We start from the raw sequence: 20,406 nt of genomic DNA, 5'->3' as shown, positions 1-20,406 counted from the left end.
AGCATTTTGGGGGAGATGACATTTGAGCTGAGACCTAATGAAGTAAAGGGGTGGGTGGCTGGGACCACTTATAAAGGGAAAGTGTTCTAGGCAAAATATGCAAAGACTTTGAGGCAGAAGCACTATCTGTGTGTTTAACAGGAGGCAAGATCAAGTGAGCTTGGGTGGAATGAGGAAGGGGAAGAGGAGTGGGTCAGATCATGGAGATTTTGGTAATAACTTTAGATGTCCTTTTTTCTTGCTTTATTTTTTTCTTTTTCTTTCTGAGACAAGTTCTCACAATTTTGCCCAAGCTGGCCTCAAATTCATGATCTTCCTGCCTCAGGCTCCAGAGTACCTGGGATTACACATGTGTGCCATCACACTCAGTTAGATGTCCCTCTAAGTGTGATAGCAGCCATGGAAGGTTTCTGGGTTAAGTCAGAATCAGATTTGTATTTTATAAAATCATAGTGGTTGTCTTTGGGAAACAGATCAAGAAGGGGCTGGATGCTGGTGAGGGAGCCAAAAGGCCAGTTAAGAAGCCACTGCTGTGGTCTGGGCAGAGGGTGAGATCAGCTTGACAAAAGTGAGGATAAAGTGGGTAGTTGGATTTAGGACATGAAATGAAGATGAAGAGGTCGAGATTTGAGGAAGGATTAATTGTGAGATGTGAGACTAAGAAGGGAATCTAAAGCTGACTTTGGGGTTTTGGGTCTGAACAATTGTATGAACAAAGTGCTGCTTTCCAAGATGGAGAAACACTTTGGGAGGAGAGGTAAGAAAGGACTGCTCTTCCAGGGCAAAATTAACAGTATGTTTCAGCCTTGAGATGCCTACTAGACATCTGGTAGATGGTGCCTGAGGTTGGAGTTCAGGGCAGAGGTCAGGCCTGCAATACGGTTTTTTACCACCCCACCCTCCTTTGCCCCCAGTATTGGGATTGAACTCAGGGGTGCTCTACCATAGCACTGTATCCACAGCCCTTTTTTTAGTTTTTAGTTTTGACAGTGGTCTGACTAAGTTGTCCAGGCTGGCCTTGAACTTGTGATCCTCCTGCCTTAGCATCCTAGTAGCTGGAGTTACGGGTGTGTGCCACTGTGTGTGTATCCAGGCAATAGATTTTTGCTTTTTAATGCCAGGACTAATCCTGTCTGGTATCAGTGATCAACTGAAACTATTGCTTCAAAGTGTGATTGCAAACATTTAATATCAGATGTGGGTTATAGACCGGAGGATGTAAGGAAGCTGTGTTTCTGTTTTATAACACAGGAAAGAAGTGTTTGTCCCCTGAGAATCATTTTGAGTAGGAGGCAAACACATCCTCTTTAAGGCATAATACAGCATCCTGAGCAAATTACCTGGGTATAATTCCATCAGTCCTCAATAAATCAAAGGGATGAGAAGTCGTGTGTATTTTTTGATGATTTGAAACATGGTTTAAGGTAATGACAGGGTGGCTTTACATTACATTCTTTTATACAGAAAGTATAAGACAGGATTTTTTAAAAAAATAACTTTTTATTCTATTTATTTATTTTTATATGGTACTAAGGATCGAACCCAGTGCTTCACATATGCTAGGCAAGTGATCTGGCCATAGCCCTGGCCCAAGACAGGCTTTTAGAAGCAGCAGTTTTGTACTTCAATGTCCTCCTTTAGTGTCCAGGTGTTTAACATTTTCTTTTAGCACTTATTTCCATATCTACCAAATTGCAAAACTTCAGTCAGTTTTGATTCCTAAATAGAGCCCCAGACTAGTATTTGACTACAGATCTAAAAAAAAAAAAGAGTTCAGTTGCTACCAGTGAATGATCAAAGTCAAAACTTCTACTGGAAATCCCCTGACAGCCTATGATGAAATTCATTGCTTGGTTATCTTATTTTAGGGGTCATAACCTGAATGTTTATACACCAACAGGCACACAATATCGCAAAGGGTTTAAATTTACAGAGTAAAACACAAATTCCTCACTTTCAATTCTCCCTTTTTGCACTTGCACTCAGCAGTTGAATGATGAGTGACTCTGTATCTTGGTGGCCGGCTGTGTTTAGTAGTGTTGGAATATGTAATCTTTCTTTGGGAAACCTGCTACTTATTTTCAGATGACATGCAGGTTATAATTAATCATCACCTACAACTAAAAGTTTTTGAAAAGATATCTTACAGGAGATTCTTTGATGAGACTCTATTAGAGTTTTGCAATGGAGGGGACACTTGAGCTCAAATGCGTCTAAGTGAAAGACACCCAAGGATGGGAATTTATTTTAAGTATAATCTGAGGAAATTGAGAATTACCTAGTTCACCTGGCTCTCTTAATCTTTTCTAATGCACAATTTCTTATTTTCAGAAATGAGAAATGGATACCATTTAGACACTCGACTAATCCTCAGGGATAAACACTGGGGTGTGAAAATGGACTTTTCCTTCTGTGAAGAATGAAAAGATAGTGCTTTAAAGAAGTTAATTTGAGTAAATACAAGTTGCAGATAAATACCTGGCATTCATCATAATTTTGGAAAACCTACTTGCTGCCATTTGACGATAGGTTATATCTACCTATTTTTAGTGAGTTTATTAACCGAATAGATCTTATTTAATTACCCATTAATGTTCCATCTTTATTTATAAAATCCTTGCTAAGATTTTCCATCTTTGACACGAAAGGACAGTTTTTAGAACTTTCTAATTTCATAATTGCTTTCATGTGCTACTGTTTACGAACCCTACAAGGGTATTACTGTTCTTATCTGAGCTTCAAAGGAAAGAAACAGTGTCTCAGAGAGTCTTTACAAGATAATGCAGAAAATTGCTTCAAGAGACAGTGTTAGAATTCCTGGTAGCCAACCCCTGAAGCAATAGCTCAAACTGAAATACACTGTCATTAAGAAATCCTAAAGCTACCAGGAAAAATCCTCCTTTGCATACTTTTTTTTTCATTATCAATTCCTTTCCTACCATTGTGAGCTTTTTGAATAAGACACGCTCTGTTTAAAGGAGAACAAAAAACAAGGTTTATTGGAAACATGTGATAATAAACGTAGGAATCCTTTATAAAGAGGCTGGAGATGGCCTAACAGAGTTCAGTACCACTCAGGAGCTGCACATTTTCCCAATAACTAAATATGGAAAAGTAGCAGGAAAACGTAATTCAAAAAGAGTTTCAGATGTGCACATTTTAACATTATGATCAGTAAATACTCCAGAAAACCACAGAAACTTGATAAGAAGTGGATTCTCAAGTCACAAGATGGCAAATGTCCTAAGGATTAGCTACAGTACTTTGATCTCCAAATTCCAAGAGCAGATTTGGAGTCTGCGGTAGGGGCTAAAATCAAATATTCAAAGCATTTTGCAAAAGACAGAAGTGAAAAAAAAAATGACAAAAAGGCAGCATAGGAGGAGAGCCTCCTGAAAGAGCCTGAATTTACAAGCTTGCCAAATAAGCACTTTATTTAAAAAAAATTACATTCACATGAGCAAATTAGAGAATTGAAGCAATTAGATTACAAAAAAGGAGGCAAACGTTATTTGCCTGACAACTCCTGCTGACTGAGGGGAAGGTGCTGTTTTTCGCTTTGCACTGCTCGGATAGCTGCCACAAGCTGTTCCCTCACTGGCTCATGCTGACTGTCCTTTCCACATTGTGCTTGGGGGGCTTGCCATTGTGGGTGGGGGAGAGGTTCTTCAAGTGAATGTCTAGTAGCCAACCATTTTCTAACATTCTAATTCATCCACTACACATTCATGTGGTAGAAACTGCTAGAACCTGAGTATACAATAGTAAAGTGTTTGAAGAAGGTATGAAAGGTGTGCACAAGAGAGATGCTCTCTATTTACACAGGGGTAAAAAGGTCAGGTGGCAGAGAAGACACCACAATGTGCAACCACAATCAAGGGTTATGACAAGCGTCATGACAGGAGAAATGCCAAGAACACATTGCAAGGGCAGTTATCCTAGTCAAGGCCAGAGGAGTCCTTCTAGAAGAAATGTGGGTCAAGCGCTAATTAACAACCAGTCAAAAACAAAGCTTAAAAAAATCCTCTAAATAACCCAATATCCTTTAGGTACAATACACAACATTCCTTAAATAATAATAATAATTGAAGTCCTGGGGATTGAATCCAGGGGTACTCCACCACTAAGCTACATTCCCAGCCCTGTTAAATATTTATTTTGATATAGGGTCTCCCTAAATTGCCCAGGCTCTCCTCAAACATCGTCCTGCCTCAGTCTCCTGAGTAGCTAGGGTTGCAGGCATATGCCACTATGCCTAGCTTCTTTGTCTTTTACTACGTCTTGGGTTCCTTCTACAGCTATAGGGAGATCTTCTTCCTTGTCTTCTGTTATGTAGACATAACTTAGTTTATTCAGTTATAATGAACATTTATTGTAAATGGATGGAGCTATTGGGAAGTGGGATTCCTGGGTGGAAGAGTAAGTACTTGTGTAGTTTTAGCAGGAAAGAGCATATGTCTGCCTATTTCCACACATTCCCACTAAAACTGTGTGGTTAAAACTGCAGATTTTTGTCAGTCTTATCTATAGATAAGAAAATGTTATATGAATTTCTTTAAGAGTGAGACTGAGTATGTTTAGCAGGCATGCAAGTATTTCTTTGGGGTGTGTGTGTGTATATTCTCTGTTCATTTCCACTTCTCATCTTCTACTTTTTTTTTTACCCCGAAAAACTAATTTTATTTTTTATTTTTATTTTTTTATTGGTTGTTCAAAACATTACAAAGCTCTTGACATATCATATTTCATACATTAGATTCAAGTGGGTTATGAACTCCCATTTTTACCCCAAATACAGATTGCAGAATCACATCGGTTACACATCCACATTTTTACATAATGCCATATTAGTAACTGTTGTATTCTGCTACCTTTCCTATCCTCTACTATCCCCCCTCCCCTCCCCTCCCATCTTCTCTCTCTACCCCATCTACTGTAATCATCTTCTACTTTGTACTGAGTTGTTGGATTCTCTTGATCTTTAAAACTCTTTCAATCTTAAGGTGATTAGTTCTTTGTCTGTGGTGGGAGTCGAGAATATTTTTCCACGTTGTTCTTTTGACATTGCTTGTTTTGTTTTGCTTATCAGGCAGTATTTTTTTTTTTAATTTGATAGCCTAATTTATCAGTGTTTTCTTTGGTATTTTTAGTTATAGTTAAAAAGGGATGTCTGGTTCCAAGTTTACAGAGAGTTTACTTATTTCTGCTTTACCATATTTTTTACTTTATTTGATTTGCATCTTTGAATTTTTTGGGGAATTTATCTTATAATATGATAAGATAGATAGGTATCTAACATTACCACTTTCCAAGTAAGTGATCAGTTTTTCCAATATTACTATAACCAGAATGAAGATGAAGTTGAAATTCATAAATTTGGCCTATTAGGGCTATTATTAATTTTTGAAGGAAAAAGACTTTTGTGTTGATTATTATGAAAGATCCACCGACAAATATCAAAGAAAATTTTGGAGGAAAAGTAGACTTTTAGACATAAGACTAGGGGATTCTTAATTTTAAAAGAATAGGAGAATTTCTTAGATGTGTTTGAGAAGAACAAATGACCTCTTTTTTATGTTCTCCTTTTTAAAAATTATTTTTATTCTAATTTGTTATATATGACAGCAGAACGCATTATAATTCATATTTACATACAGAGCACAATCTTTCATATCTCTGGTTATACACAAATTAGAGTCATACCACTCATGTCTTCATACATGTACTTAGGATAATGATGTCCATCTCATTCCACTGTCTTTCCTACCCCCATACCGCCTCCCATCCCCTCCCTCCCCTGACCCCTTTTTTGAACATATAAGAACTATGAATATTGGGCCCAACTCTCCATAAAGCACCATTGGGCCTTGGTGACGATTTTATACATGTTACTCTGTTGGAGTCCAGCTTAGAGGCTCTAACAAATGTGATTATGTGGATCCTTTATCAGGAAAGCATAATTAGTATTGGTCTCAGGAAAGTTTGCTTGAGTAAGAACTTTCTACAAAGTAGAGTCAGATTTAAGCAATGGTCCTTCAGGAATTTGTACGGTATTGGCTTTTATTCATTAATTGGTCTCTCAACAATTAATCTACATAAACATTGACTTTACATTTATTTATCAGAGCATGAAGAAGGGCTTCTTTTTTTAAAGTATTTTTTAAGTTGTAGATGGATACAATACCTTTATTTATTTATTTTTATGTTGCACTGAGGATCAAACTTAGTGCCTCACACGTGCAAGGCTAGTGCTCTGCCACTGAGCACAATCTTAGCCCAAGAGCTGCTTCTTCTATATTTTTGTTTGTATCTTGACCTGAATGGTGAAATATTAATTTCATCAATTTTTGCTTATTAAAATAATTTTCATAGAAAAACAGAAAAAGCATCACAAACATATTTTTCTATGAAAATAAACAATGTCATTGACGGACTGGAGGTGTAGTTCAGTGACAAGCATGCCTAAGGCCCTGGGTTCGATCCCCAGCACTGTAAAAAATGTCATTTAAATCATCATAGATATAATTTACTACCATCAAATATTCTAAGCCTATGTTTAAAAAGGATTGGCCACATTCTAGAAAACAGTTTGGCTGTATTTGATAAAGTTAAACAAACACTTACCATGTCACTCACTTCCCAATATCTACCCTAGATAAATAGAAACTTATGTTTATACAAAAACCTCTACATGAGGGGAGGGGATGTAACTCATTGTTAGAGCACTTGCCTAGTGTGTATGAGGCCCTGGGTTCAATTCCCAGTACTGCAACAAACAAAACAGACTGTACATGAATGCTCAGAGCAGCTTTATTTGTAATAGGCCAAAATCTAGAAACAAACCAAATGACCTTTAGTGGGTAAGAGGATAAATGGATAAACAATTGTGTTATATCCATATCATGGAAAAATATCCAGCAATAAAAAGAAATGAACTGTTGAAGCATATGACAATTTTGAATGGACCTCAAGAGTATCATGCTGAGAGAAAAAGACAATTTCAAAAGATGTAATCATACTTCTGTATGATTACATTTACATGACATTGAAAAATAACAAAATTATAGTGTTGGAAAATAGAGGTTCTTAGGGGTTAAGACTTGGGGGAGGGAGTGACTCTAAAAGATAACATTAGGGATAGCTTCCAAAGTTTCTTTAGGACAATGGAATAGTTCTGTATCTTGATTGTGGTGGTAGGTAAATGAATCTGTACATGTGATAAAATTTCATAGGAATATATGTAAAAATTGAGTGTGTGTCAAAACTGATGAAATCTGAGTAAGGTCTATAGTTTAGTCAACAGTCTATATTCACATAAGTTTCCTGGTTTGGTTAACTGCACTACGTTTCAGTGACATGTTATCATTGGTGGAAGCTGGGTGAAGGGGACCTTTAACTTGGTAATTCTCTGTAGTATTTTTGTAACTTCTAGGTAAGTTTAAAGTTATTTAAAAATAAAAAGTTAAAATATAGGCCAGATCTTGGGAAAAAGTGTATGGAGGAAATTACTTTTTTTTTTTTTGATGCTGATATTTACTTTCAGAATTTAGGTAATGTCTCCTAGAGGGAGGAGTGAGATTTGGTGACTAGGATTCAGACTTCATCATACGGTTTATTACTTTGTTCCTGTGCTGCACATGGGTGGTGCAGAGAGAGAAGGTGGGGAGCCATCATGAAAAGCAATCAAGATATGACATGAGCAAATCTCTATCTTTCCTGGCACTTTAGCTTAGATACTGTATGACCTTTGAAAATGCTCTTAATCCTACTCTCGGTATTTTAAGGTATGGAATAGGATCACAATATCTTGCATTTTTAATAAAATTACTAGGAGAGGTATGTGAGGTAACTCATAAATATGATTCACAATTAAAATCATAAAATTTTGTTCCTGTTGATGTAACAGCAGGTAGTCCATCTCCTGACCTTCTGTTTTGCTCAATTTCAAGGAAAGATTTCTTATCTAAATATGGCTTTTAAACTATAGTCCCTTTTCTAAGATGTAGATGTAATAAACAGACATTGGATGGACTATGGTGAATTAGTAGAAAAGTGATCACAAGCCCAAAGTTAAAGAAAGGCACACTCATCTTGTTCCTAAAAGCTGTTGAACATTTAACTTTTTGTAGTTCTTTCTTTTATCCCATAAGAGGTGTGAAGGGAAATTATGCACTCTTCCTCCCATAATATTTTTAGTTTTTATTTCTCACAAAGAAGATGGTTCTGCAGCATTTTCAAGTAGAACCTTTACTTATGCCTTAAAGTGAGGAAAATCAAGAATTCCTTTACCAATTCTGGCCAGTAGAATTAGCATAACCTCTTGCATGGCTTTGAACATTTTCTAGAAAATGCTGAAAATCTGGACACTAAAAAGAAAGCTGCACTCAATGTAACACTAATCTGTTAATAAATTCATTTTTTCCTGCTCCCTCATTATTCTTCCATGTGTAGATTAAACGGATTACACTGTAATTAAATTTGACTCTAACGAGAGGCAATGCTTCAGAGCAGTGAGCTCTGGGAGGCCAGCCTTCTATTCCTGGCTTCATTGCTGCTTATAGCTGAGGACAAAGCACCCACTTCATGGTGCCTCAATTTTTCCATCTATAGAGTGAGATAAACAATGTCTCAGAGGGGCATAGTTCTGCTTTATGAGCTCCATTTTCTAATTGAGCTCCAAATTCCTTTATAGAAAGGTACTCTTTGAAGAATTAAAGATGTATTTATATTGTTGTTGTGACTCTTAATAGAAATGAAGCTTTAAAATCTAATTTTAAAAGCCTCCTACTGCACAGTACATTATCCACATTCTTAAATACTGCAATCAGCTGTGCACTGTGATGTTTATTAAAGAAAAAAAAAAACATCGCAAAGACATATTATAGAACATTTTCAAAGCCTCATGCCGCAGTTTAACTGTAGGACTTTCACTGAAGTTAATGGGACTCATACAGGCAAATTCCAAGCACCACTTTGAAAATTTACCCCATAGTGACAGTTTAATGCTTCTTATTGATCATAAGTTTTCAGACAACATCTCAAGGCAAAAAGGGACAATTTCTCAAAGGAAATAAATAATCTTTAATGAAATAAATCTGTATTGCAATCATTATAACTAATAAGAGTCTGGAACAGTCTTTTGGTAAGAAGGTCTCAGGAATTGCTTTCTGGTGATAGCTACCAATGGGGCTATAAAAAAGTTTCCATCACATTATAATTCTAGTAGCTCATAGGAAATAACACATTTTATTTTTAAATTTGAAAAATTCATGTTTCTAAGGAAGGAAATACAGACACATAGAAAATTCAGAATTATTATTCCCTTATAACTTATGTTTCTATTCCTCAGAATGGGTAATGCATTTCATGTTACTTATAGGAAGTACAAGTAGGCATGCTTTTTGTTGCCTAATTAATGTCCTTGTTTTTAACCCACATATTCATTTATATTGGGCTTGACAGCAACCTCCTGGAGATTTGCCTGGTGACCTGACCCTAGAAGCTGCCTTGCATCTTGGTGGACATGGCCCTCAGGGCAGTACCTCAACCTGTCTCCTCTATCTCCTCTTAACATTCTCCCCACTTCTCACTGAGCTCCAGCTGCAATACCTTATGTCTCCTCCTTGTACAAGCCAAGCTTGTCAGGTCTCAAGAATTTGGGCAATTATTCTTCCTTGTCCTGGAAATATATGTGTCTAACTATTTTCACAGCTGGCTGCCTTTTAAAACTTGAGGCTAAATGAGTGTCCACTTCATAGAAAGACTTTGTTGGATCACCTAATCAAAGGTCGCCTTTACTCATGGTTTCATTCCCCAGCATCTGGAACCATGTGTTTACATAGTAGAAATTGTATAAATGTTTTTTTTTTTTTTTGATGACTGTGTTCAAAACCTGGGAGTTATCTTTTGCTCCTTTGTCTTATGCAATTAGTCATGATATTCTACAACATTTACCATCACTATTTCAGCCTCTATCACTTTTCCTCTGTATCACCATAATTAGCATTCTCCTCTCTGATTTTGCCTTTCTTTAAGGGCACGGGAAACTAGACTCTTACAGGTGGGGACCATGTTTTGTTTGTTTTTGTATTCTTTGCACCATGATTGTGTTTGGCACATAAGTACTCTGTGAATGAATTTTCTTATATAACATGTGATAGTATAAAATATTAGTAAAATATAGTTTATAGAAGGAGCGGGAAATAATCTTTGGTTATTAATTTTCCTCTAAGAATACTCTCTGTGTGGTCAAAACATATCAGTTAATAAAACTACCTTATAAGATCAAGTTTGTGTATATGGTCAACAATGTCTTAAATTACCAATAGTCCATTAGTGTTAAGAAACATCTGAAGGCATTTCTGGGAGTAACATTACTTATCCTTGAACATGTCTTCAATTTGAAAATACCAAGGAAACTTCATGATAACATTGCTCAAGAGCATATGTAATTTCATGTAGGACATATAAATCTATTTACTCCCCAATTTCTCATTCAGGTTAGAAAGCAATAATAAGTAATTTGACATAGTGGCTATAAATAAGGTTGATATTGCTATTAATGTTATTTTGTTAAATCTGTTTTCTTACTCAAAGATCTTAAATCACATAAAAGTACCATGTTCTTTATTTATCAGTTGGTGATAATGAACAAATTTAATTAAATTTTAATTTTAAATTTCTAACAAGCAATAAGGGCAATTTATTTTTCATAACTGGGCTGGTTAAATTTTCTAGAATGAAATCATGAAAAAGAAATCCTAGTACTTCTGTTATCTACCTCTCTAACTTTGGGCAAGTTTCTTAAGCCCTACCTTACTTCCTTATCTATAAAATGGGATATTATGGTACTTACATAGTGTTAAAAAAGATAATATTGATACAGTAGTTAGAGCAGTAAATAGCATATAGTAGTTCTCAGTAAACAGCAGCTACTGTTACCTAAAGGAGAGAAAAGGCTTAATGTTCTGTGGTCAATCAACGAGGTTTTATTGTCCTCATGTGGTCCGGTCTATCATCTGACTGGAGAATATAGTTTTTACTAAAGGTAAAAAGTGATTTGAGAATGTAGAAAATGGTGCAGTTCAAGAGCAGGTTTCTTAGAACAGAAGATGGAGAAAGCAGAGAAGTGGAAATACAATGTCTTGAATCTTTAGTTTATAAGCCAATGGCAATTCTGAGAGTCTCTGATCTAACTTTTGAACACATTATCAGCTAAAGTCTCCTTTTAATAAAATGAAATCACCACAAGGGAATATTACCTAGCTATAAAGAAGAACGAAATTATGTTATTTGCTGGTAAATGGATGGAACTGGATACTATCATGCTAAATGAAATAAGCCAATTCCAAAAGACCAAAGGCTGAATGTTCTCTCTGATATGTGGATGCTAACATACAATAAGGTGGAGGGGGGAGGAAAGAATAAAAGTTCACTGAATTAGACAAAGGGGAATAAATAGAAGGAAGGGAGGGTGAATGGGAATAGTAAAGCCAGTAGAATGAATCAGACATAAATTTCCTATATTCATATATGAATACACAACCAGTATAACTCCACATCATGTATAACCACAAGAATGGAAAGCTAAACTGAGTGTGGTGGTGCACACCTGTAATCCCAGCAGCTTGGGAGGCTGAGACAGGAGGATCACAAGTTCAAAGCCAGCCTTCGAAAAAAGCGAGGTGCTAAGCAACTCAGTGAGATCCTGTCTCTAACTAAAATACAAAAATAGTGATGGGGATGTGGCTCAGTGGTCGAGTGCCTCTGAGTTCAATCCCTGGTAACCTCCCCCGCCCAAAGAAAGAGTGGGAAGCTATACACCATGTATGTATAATATGTCAAGATACATTCTTTTGTATGTTCTAACTAAAAAGAACAATTAAGAAAGAAAAAAAAGATGAAATCATAGATTTACTAGTATAGCCTGTAATGTGGTTGACTTCAATGAAATCTTTCTTTATTTATTCTTAGTCAACTTAGAAACTGGCTACAGTTTCTATTAAAAAATACACTTGTTGGTACTTTCTGAGGAACTGTTATCTCAAGCTGAAGATATCTTTGCTCAGTTCACTAGGGAGACATCATGCTGTGGTTTGCCTACTTTATCCTCTTGTGGAAATACTACACTGAAGGGAAACTTAAAATAGCAATAAGAAATCAGCTTACATTTAGCATCAAATACCGATCCAAGATTAATAACAGGCTGGTATTTTCTGCTTCACTGAGACACACTGCAAGACTGAAAAAATATGGCCCTGTTATATCTGTCTTCAGAAGGAGTCACCAAGGAATCCCAAAAAAGCCACTGTTAAAAGTAATTTGTTGGCTTTCTGATGTCTCAGGCTCATTATTGTGATCTAAATATCAGCCTTTGGTACTATTTTTCTGGGTAGGTCATTAATGAAAAAAAAAATGGAAAAAACAATGACTATGAAATCAATTTTTGAGATAATTTGTACATTCTTGATACTGATGTTACGGGGTGAATGACTTGTGTTTGAATGTAGAAAAATCATAAAGCACCCAGCCCAGGTAAGTGAAGCGCAGTTCAGGCAGCCATTACAAAATATATTTGACTCTCTAAATTAGTAATGCAGTGATCATTGCCTGCAGATGTAGAAATGTTATTATGAAGAATACTAGAGGGGTTATATAAATTGAATTCATGTAGAAGGAAAAAATTTTATATTCTAGATAAGCTTTTCCTAATTTTCAATTCAAACCAAGTAGCAATAATTCAATATAGTAATGAAAGAAAATTCCTAATTAAAAAGAATCAAACAGACTTTTACCTTAGGCCAAAGGTATTTAAAATGTTTCCCCCAAACAAGTATATGATGATTTTATGATTTTTAAAAAGTCAATGAATTTTAGAAATACATTCTTGTTTTGGCTAGAGTTTAGGGTTGAGGAGGGTGGGCAGTCCAGAAGGGGTCCTCTATTGTGGGGAGGCATAACACTGGCGTACTTTACAGAAAGCACTTCCCACATTGAACGCATAACATCCAGCCTACCACAGTCTTTTCTGTGTTCTTTTCTTGAATCCTCAAGAATTCTAAAAATATTTGGGTGTGTATTTTGCATGTTCAGAGTAATCAAATCTTACAAATAGATGAAATCTTAAGAAGTTTTAGCTACATTTCCAAACTCCCACTCAGAACAGCTATTATAGACAGATGAGAGAGAGAGATGTGCTATTCCTTTTTTTCCCCCATTTTGCTAGTATAAATTTGGCTGAACAAGGGAACTATAGGGCTCACTTTACCATTTTTACCAGTTCATCAAGCATTTTTATGGACCAACTAAATAAGCCTAGAAAGGGCCTCAACTGTCATCTGGTCTAATCTCCTATCTTCAAACAGGTGACATTTGATTTGTCTATTTGGAAAAAGGCATGGTTATTCCAACTGTAAGTACATATCTGGTCTTTGTTTTAATGATAATTCATTATTTACCCTTGAAATTTTCTTTCAAAGCAATTAATTTACTTGATATAAAATACCCAATGGAAGAAAAGGCCTGGAGACTTAATAAAATTGCAATTATGCCCAAACAATGTCATACTAGATTTGTGAGGTCACTATTGATAGGTGTAAAAGCAAGTAAGATTACAGATAACATTTTTAGAACAAGACCTGCAGGATCTGAGGCATGAAGAGAAAGATTAAAGGATGACGATGTTCTTATATTCCCATCCCTGAAAACAGCTATCAAAAGGCTGCAGGCATCTGGGAAAGAACTTTCTTTTTAGCTTGTAGGCCAGAAATACATTGGCATTGCCTCTGGAATTGGAACAAAATCAATTTTTAATTGGTTTTAAAATCTGGAATGGAACATTCCTGCAGTCATCCATGAACCGACCTTATCCTGTAGAAGTTGAGTGAATCTTGGCTAACCATCTGCCTTGTGAATTGTTTTGTTTGGGTCAGAGAGTACTTGCTGTGCGTTAGTTTTACATCAAGTTGCAGTCCTTCATAATATTGCTTGAGTGGAGAATTTGAAAGAGAAAAAGTCTCCTGGGAGAAAAATCAAATGCCTTCACCAATATGTCTTGGAGCTGGATGGACCCACAAGGCTGGAAATTACCACCTGCTTTCCTCCTACCTCAGCACAATGACTTCCAAAATGAAGTGCAGCTTTTGCTTGCAGATGAGAGATAGCTGAGCAAATAGACTGCATTAATGAAGGCCAAACATTGTATTTTTAAGATTGATTTTACTTAGAATTTCACTATATTCACTATTTAAAATCCAAATTTTCATAAATATGGTTGCATTCTCATAAAGTGTGCCTACTGTAAAGTAAGTGTGGAATAAAAAGGTTTATTTCTAATAGTGCTCATGAATGAGGTGTCAGTCTCCTTCTTGAATCCACTCTGTCCCCACAACAGGGAACACAAGTAAAGGAGGAAGCTAAGATGATGACTCATCCTCTCTAAAACAAAGTGGAAAACCTATTGTGGGTGAATGAGATAGTCTATACTACCTTGGTTAAACTAAAACTCCACATTCTCAGCTTGGAAATAGTTGAAGTAATAAGCCTCACAGGAACTTCTAGCATTTGAGTTTGAATGACTGACTAAGCACAAGAGATAGAAGAGCAAGAAAATCAAATTTAGCTGTCTAATAATAATAACAGATTTAATATATAGAGTTTTCAATTTTGTTATGTTTTTATATCTGGATTATCTTCCTGGGAGATGCAAAACATTAACTCCAGAGTGCGTCTTCATAGAGAAGTAAAATTTCAAGTCAGAACCCAGTAGAATGGAGTCTCTCTGAACGACAGTAGCAAGGGGTATGCAGAGATCTGCTATTTATTTGGGAATTGTGGAATGGGGTGAACCAGACACTTAAGCCAAAAGTCATCAAAACAAAAAGTAAACTATACTTGTAATCTTTCTTAAAGTATACTAATTGATAAGCATTATTAGAAAAAATACAATAGTATCCATTCCAGCCTACCAAGACCATAATCTGTTGTCCCTATTTTAGATATGAAATAGTTTTTTTGTCTTTCTACATTTTTTTGTTCGTGCATTATGGTTGTACATAATGATGCAATTTGTTGTTACATATTTATACATGCACAAAATACAACGATATATTTTGGCCAATATTGCTCCCCAGTGCTTTCCCTCCTCCCTTACCATCTCCCTCTCTATCCCTTTTTTCTACTCTACTGATCTCTCTTTGATTTCCATTAGATATACCCACCCCCATCTTTCTTTTCCTTTTTCCTTTGTAGCTCCCACCTATGAGAGAAGACATTCAACCCTTGACCTTCTGAGTTTGGCTTATTTCAATTAACATAATGGTCTCAAGTCACATCCATTCTTATAAATGACGTAATTCCCTTTTACTTTATAGTTGAATAAAACTCTGAATTTTTAAAATACTTACTGAAGTTAATGCTTGTCTAATATAAGGAAACACTACCTTGAATACAAGTTATTAATATAACTTATTTGATATGAATGTGTGTTCTAGAGTAAGATAACTTGGCTTCAATACCAGTTCAACCACTCACTACCTGTTAGACTTTCTGTACCTTACCATGCCTCTTTTTGCCTCTGTTTCTTCATTGGTAAAATGTGGATATAAGAATATCTAGCCTGGTGCAGTGGCACATGCCTGTAATGCCAGCAGTTCTAGAGGCTGAGGAAGGAGGATTGCGAGTTCAAAGCCAGCCTCAGCAAAAAAGTGAGGTGCTAAGCTACTCAGTGAGACTCTGTCTGTAAATAAAATACAAAATAGGGCTGGCGATGTGGCTCAGTGGTTCAGTGCCCCTGAGTTCAATCCGAGTACCAAAAAAAAAAAAAAAAAGAAAAATCGATTGTACGGTGTGGTGATGAGGATTAAATGAGTTAACACTTAAAACACTAGTATCTGGTTTGTGGAAGTACTCCACAGGTATGAATATTTCATATTACACAAATGTTACAATACAGGAGACAAGCATGCAGTTCATAAATCCAGGCTCTGGGACTTTCATATTCACCTATAACACAGAAGGGCTTTCGGGCAAACCTCAGTCTTCCTTGCCATCCTCTATACCGACAACAGCAACCTGCCGACCAGATTCGAATGATGAACTCCAAGCCAAAGACGACAATCATCACGAATTCCTAAAATATCAGATAAGACACGTCAGAGAGAAGCACCATGGAGCAAACCACAATAGGAATCTCTGTGACTATTTCTGGACATATCCTCCATATCCACCAACTAAACATGAAGAAAATTGAATCCTCATATTGTCTGCATTTACTATCATGGGAAAATATTCCTTTTCAAGTCACTAACACTGAACATTTAAGAATCAGTTTCAACACTAAACATGCATGCCAAATAATGTTTCTGTCTCCTCTGTAATATATAGTGTAGCTGATGTTAGCTATTTAGTAATGTGAAATAGCTGAATTGAAGAGTAGACCCTAAAATATAATTGCAAGTTCTACTGAAAACAAAGCTTCCTTTTGTGCAAGGAATGACACAATCCTTAAGCTTTTAAGAGTTGTTCTCAGAGAACAAGAAGTCAATATTTAGGAGTAACTGAGCTCTTTTGTTACAGTGTCAAAATCTCCTTATAAAACTGATTTTTCTAAAGCATCACCGTGTGTAGCACGTATATCCATTGCCAGAAATGAGACCCTGAATCCTCTGAGTCTGAAGCTTGTTAATTATTATGCTGCCCTTTGGCAACAGCTGCCTGAAAAACAACACCTGCGCCAGCAAAATGACTTTGAGATTATTTAGGAAGAGTTGTGAGTTAACCCTCGGGAAAGGCCAGCTAAAGTGGCTCATTAAACAGTCAGTCATAGAAGAAAAAAAACCGAATGGAATTTGAAAAAGGAAAGTATCTCTGGAGCAAACTTAGCAGAGTCACTTGTTCCTATAGGGACAGGTAATGAATTTATTAAAATTGTTTTTTTTTTTGAATAATTACCTTTCTAGTTTTTAAACAAGATTGACTCAGCATTTACAATGTAGACATCATTTGTTAATTGATTTTTATTACAATGGCTTAATTTTAAAAGTGGTACATACTCTTTACTGAAACTTCCAAACATCACAGACATACAGAGCATTATATAAAGACTGCAATCCACTCCTCACTCTCTCATCCCACTCCCAAGACAAAAACTGTTACCAAATTTATAAAAATGGCATTTTTGTTGCAAGTTTCAGGCAAATGTCTGTTTCTTTAGTTAGAGCGTGTGATGATGTGCTGCACTTTGGAAACATCTAGTAGAGACACCATTCTATCCTTCTGTTATCTTGTACTAAGTATTCTGCAAATATTTCTCATGATGGGAAATAAATATTCCATATTATCATTCCTTACTCACAGTGACTTAGAACTTCTCACAGGATAAATATCTGAAGACAACTTTATGCAGAGATCAACAAAACTCTGGTCAATATATTTACTGATTGAGGAACTGAGAGGTATTTTTTTTATTAATTCATTTTTGAAAACTTTTTTACACAAATGGAGCACAACTGTTCATTTCTCTGATTGTACATGATGTAGAGTCACACCATTTGTGCAATCATACCCATACATAGGGGTAATAATGTCCATCTCATTCCACCATTCCCCCTCTACATCCCTGCCCCTCTGCTCAATCCAAACTTCCTCCATCCCCCCATCACTCCCCTTATGGATCAGCATCCACTTATCAGAGAAAACATTCAGCCTTTGGTTTTGTTTTTGTTTTGAAAGCATATCTGTGTAATTGAGTCTATTTGTTTAATAAGGTTTCAAAAGGTGTCTGATCATCTGTTTTCATCCAGCACATCTTTCCACATATAGAAACCATGTTAAGGCCTAAAATGCCCACTTAGCTGTACTTTGGTCCAATGTAAGTTTAATGGAAGGTCCATTTTTCCCCTTAACCCTGCCCTTAACTCCTACACATGCCAGGAAGTTTAGTACCCTGGTTGTGAGACATCATATTGTGAAGGAGACACAAGAAAACCTGAAATGTCACCTGAGCCCCCTGTAGTACCATGTAATGATTTTTATTTTCCCCGGAAACAGATGGTACCAACAGATATATAACCATTGTTCTCAAGGAAAGTATGCCAAGGTCTCTGTGTTATTTCTATGGTGCAGTAAGGCAGGATAAATTAATTTTGTAAATTATTTTCTTGAGGCCAATTGTTCAAAAATATTGCTTGTTGCTGTCTATTTATTCATATTTGATGGGTTCTTTCTACCTGTGCATAAACGTGAAATTCTCTATGGTATATTTATATATAAGTGCATGGCATGATTTTTAAAGAATCATTCTGCATTGTCCCCTTACCCATCCCTCTACTGTTTCTCTCCATCTCCTTCTTCTACGCTACTGATCTTTCCTTTTTATTATCCTATCCTTCCCTCCCTGTTTACTTTATTTTACTCTAGCTTCCACATATGAGAGAAAACATTTGGCTTTTGCATTTCTGAGTTTTGGTTATTTCAGTTTTGTTGCTGTTTTTTTCTCTTTAAAGAGATCAGAGAAAAAATGGCAACATTCTTTTTTTTTTTTCCACCTCAGGAAGCAAAACCTTGTAGAGTTGAAAGGAGAAATATAGAAATCCACAGTTATATTTGGGGATTTCATCACTTCCCCTTCTCAGAACTGCTAGAATAGGACTAGTGGTAAGAAAATCAGCAAGCTTATATAATATTTGAATAAAATAATAACTTATAGGATCTAATTGGCAGATATGGAATATTCCACCCAACAACAGCACAATACAGATTTTTTTTATTCTTTGTCAATGTTCTAAAGAATAGGTACCAAGATAGATCAAATCCTAGGTCATAAACAAATTCCAAAGAGTTTGAAAAAATGAAATTATACAGACTGTGTTCAAACCACAGTGAAATCAAACTTAAAATCAACAATGAAAGGACAAATCTCTAAACATGTGGAAAGTAAACCACACATTTCTTAGTAATTCATTAGTCAAAGGTAAGTCTTAAAGGAAATCACAAAATGCATAGAAGAGGAAGAAAATGAAAATACAACATACCAAAATATAAGGGATGCAGTTAAAGCAGTGCTGAAAAAGAAATTTTTAGCACTAAATATTTGTATTAGAAATAAGAAGAGATCTAGCCATGTACAGTGTATTTGGATGTAAGCTTAGTTATTTGCAAGGAGGTGAGGCAGGAGAACTGTGTTTGAGGTCAGCATGGGCAACATAGCAAGACCCTGTCTTTAAGGAAAAAAAAGAAAGAAAAAAAGAAAGAAAGAAAGAAAGAAAGAAAGAAAGAAAGAAAGAAAGAAAGGACTCAAACAAACAATCTAGAATCCTAGCTCAAGAAATTAGAAACACAGAGTAAAAGAAAGCAGAAAGAAGGACATGATGCAGATAAATCATGAATTGATGAAATAAGAAAATGAGCAAAAAGAAGATTCCTGACACCAAAAGTTTTGGTTCTGTGAATTTCAAATTGGTAAAATTCTCACAAGCTGAAAAAAATCACCAATATTGGAAAAGTAACAGAGGATCTCACTGTAGATACTACAGCTCTCAAAAATAATATACTATGAATAAATTTAGCTAAATAAACATCACAAATCTGAAGACATTGACCAAATCCATGAAACTCAATAAAGAAGAAACAAATAATATGAATAGTCCTATAATCTCCAAAGAGATTGAATTTGTAGTTAAGAAGCTTTCAAAAAAGAACTGTCCAGGCCAGAAGATTTTACTGCTGAAGTTAACCAAATTTTTAAAGGAAAATTATGCCAATTTCACACAATTCTTTCCCGAAAATAGTAAAGGAGAAAATACTTTTGGATTCATTTTTCTTAAAGAGACAGGATCTCATTATTATGTTGCCCAGTCTGGCCTCGAACTCCTGGGCTCAACCAATCCTTCTGCCTCAGTGTCCTCAGTAGCTGGGACTATAGGTGTGTGCCGCTATATTTGGTTAAAGGATACAAAAACAAAACAAAACAAAAACAACAAGCCAATATCTTTAATGAAATTAGAAGCAATAATCTTCACAAAATTTCAGCAATTTGGACCCATCAATTTATAAAAATATATATACCATAAACAAGTAGAATTTATTCCAGGTATTCAAGGACAGTTTAATATTTGAGGTCAATGTATATAATGCAGTATATCGGGGGAGAAGGAAGATGGCGGCGAGGGGAGTGCATTGCCCCCGTGTGCTGCTTCACTGTGTGGGAGTATGACAAGTCAGGACGGCTAAAGGATATCTTGTTAGGAATTTCCAGCAATAGTGGGGTGCTCCGGAACCTGGAGGAAGGATTTCCATCGCACGAGGATCGGCTACGGGGACTCAAACGTGAGAGGTTTGTCGCACGGAGGGTAACACTGCTTATTCAGCAAATCGCCCCGCGGCTAGAGTCTGCAGCGCGCGCTGGGA

The 20,406-nt window shown here is 36.0% G+C and overlaps 1 protein-coding gene across 4 annotated transcripts in view; it reads right to left on the bottom strand.

Moving 5' to 3' along the window:
* The window catches only part of Kcnq5 (potassium voltage-gated channel subfamily Q member 5), a 173,095-nt gene that overhangs the window by 111,671 nt on the left and 41,018 nt on the right, over positions 1-20,406 (bottom strand). For 3 of the 4 annotated variants that reach the window (XM_048805683.1, XM_015487395.2, XM_048805684.1), the window contains exon 2: positions 16,003-16,129. The exons of the other annotated variant lie outside the window; for it this stretch is intronic. In XM_048805683.1, coding sequence (XP_048661640.1) covers positions 16,003-16,129 — 127 coding nt within the window. The remainder of the gene's footprint in view (positions 1-16,002; positions 16,130-20,406) is intronic. 4 annotated transcript variants of the gene reach the window in all.

The sequence above is a fragment of the Marmota marmota genome, unplaced genomic scaffold (genome assembly GCF_001458135.2).
Source record: "Marmota marmota marmota unplaced genomic scaffold, marMar, whole genome shotgun sequence".
Lineage (NCBI taxonomy): Eukaryota > Metazoa > Chordata > Mammalia > Rodentia > Sciuridae > Marmota > Marmota marmota.
This window is presented reverse-complemented; position numbering and strand designations above follow the sequence as displayed.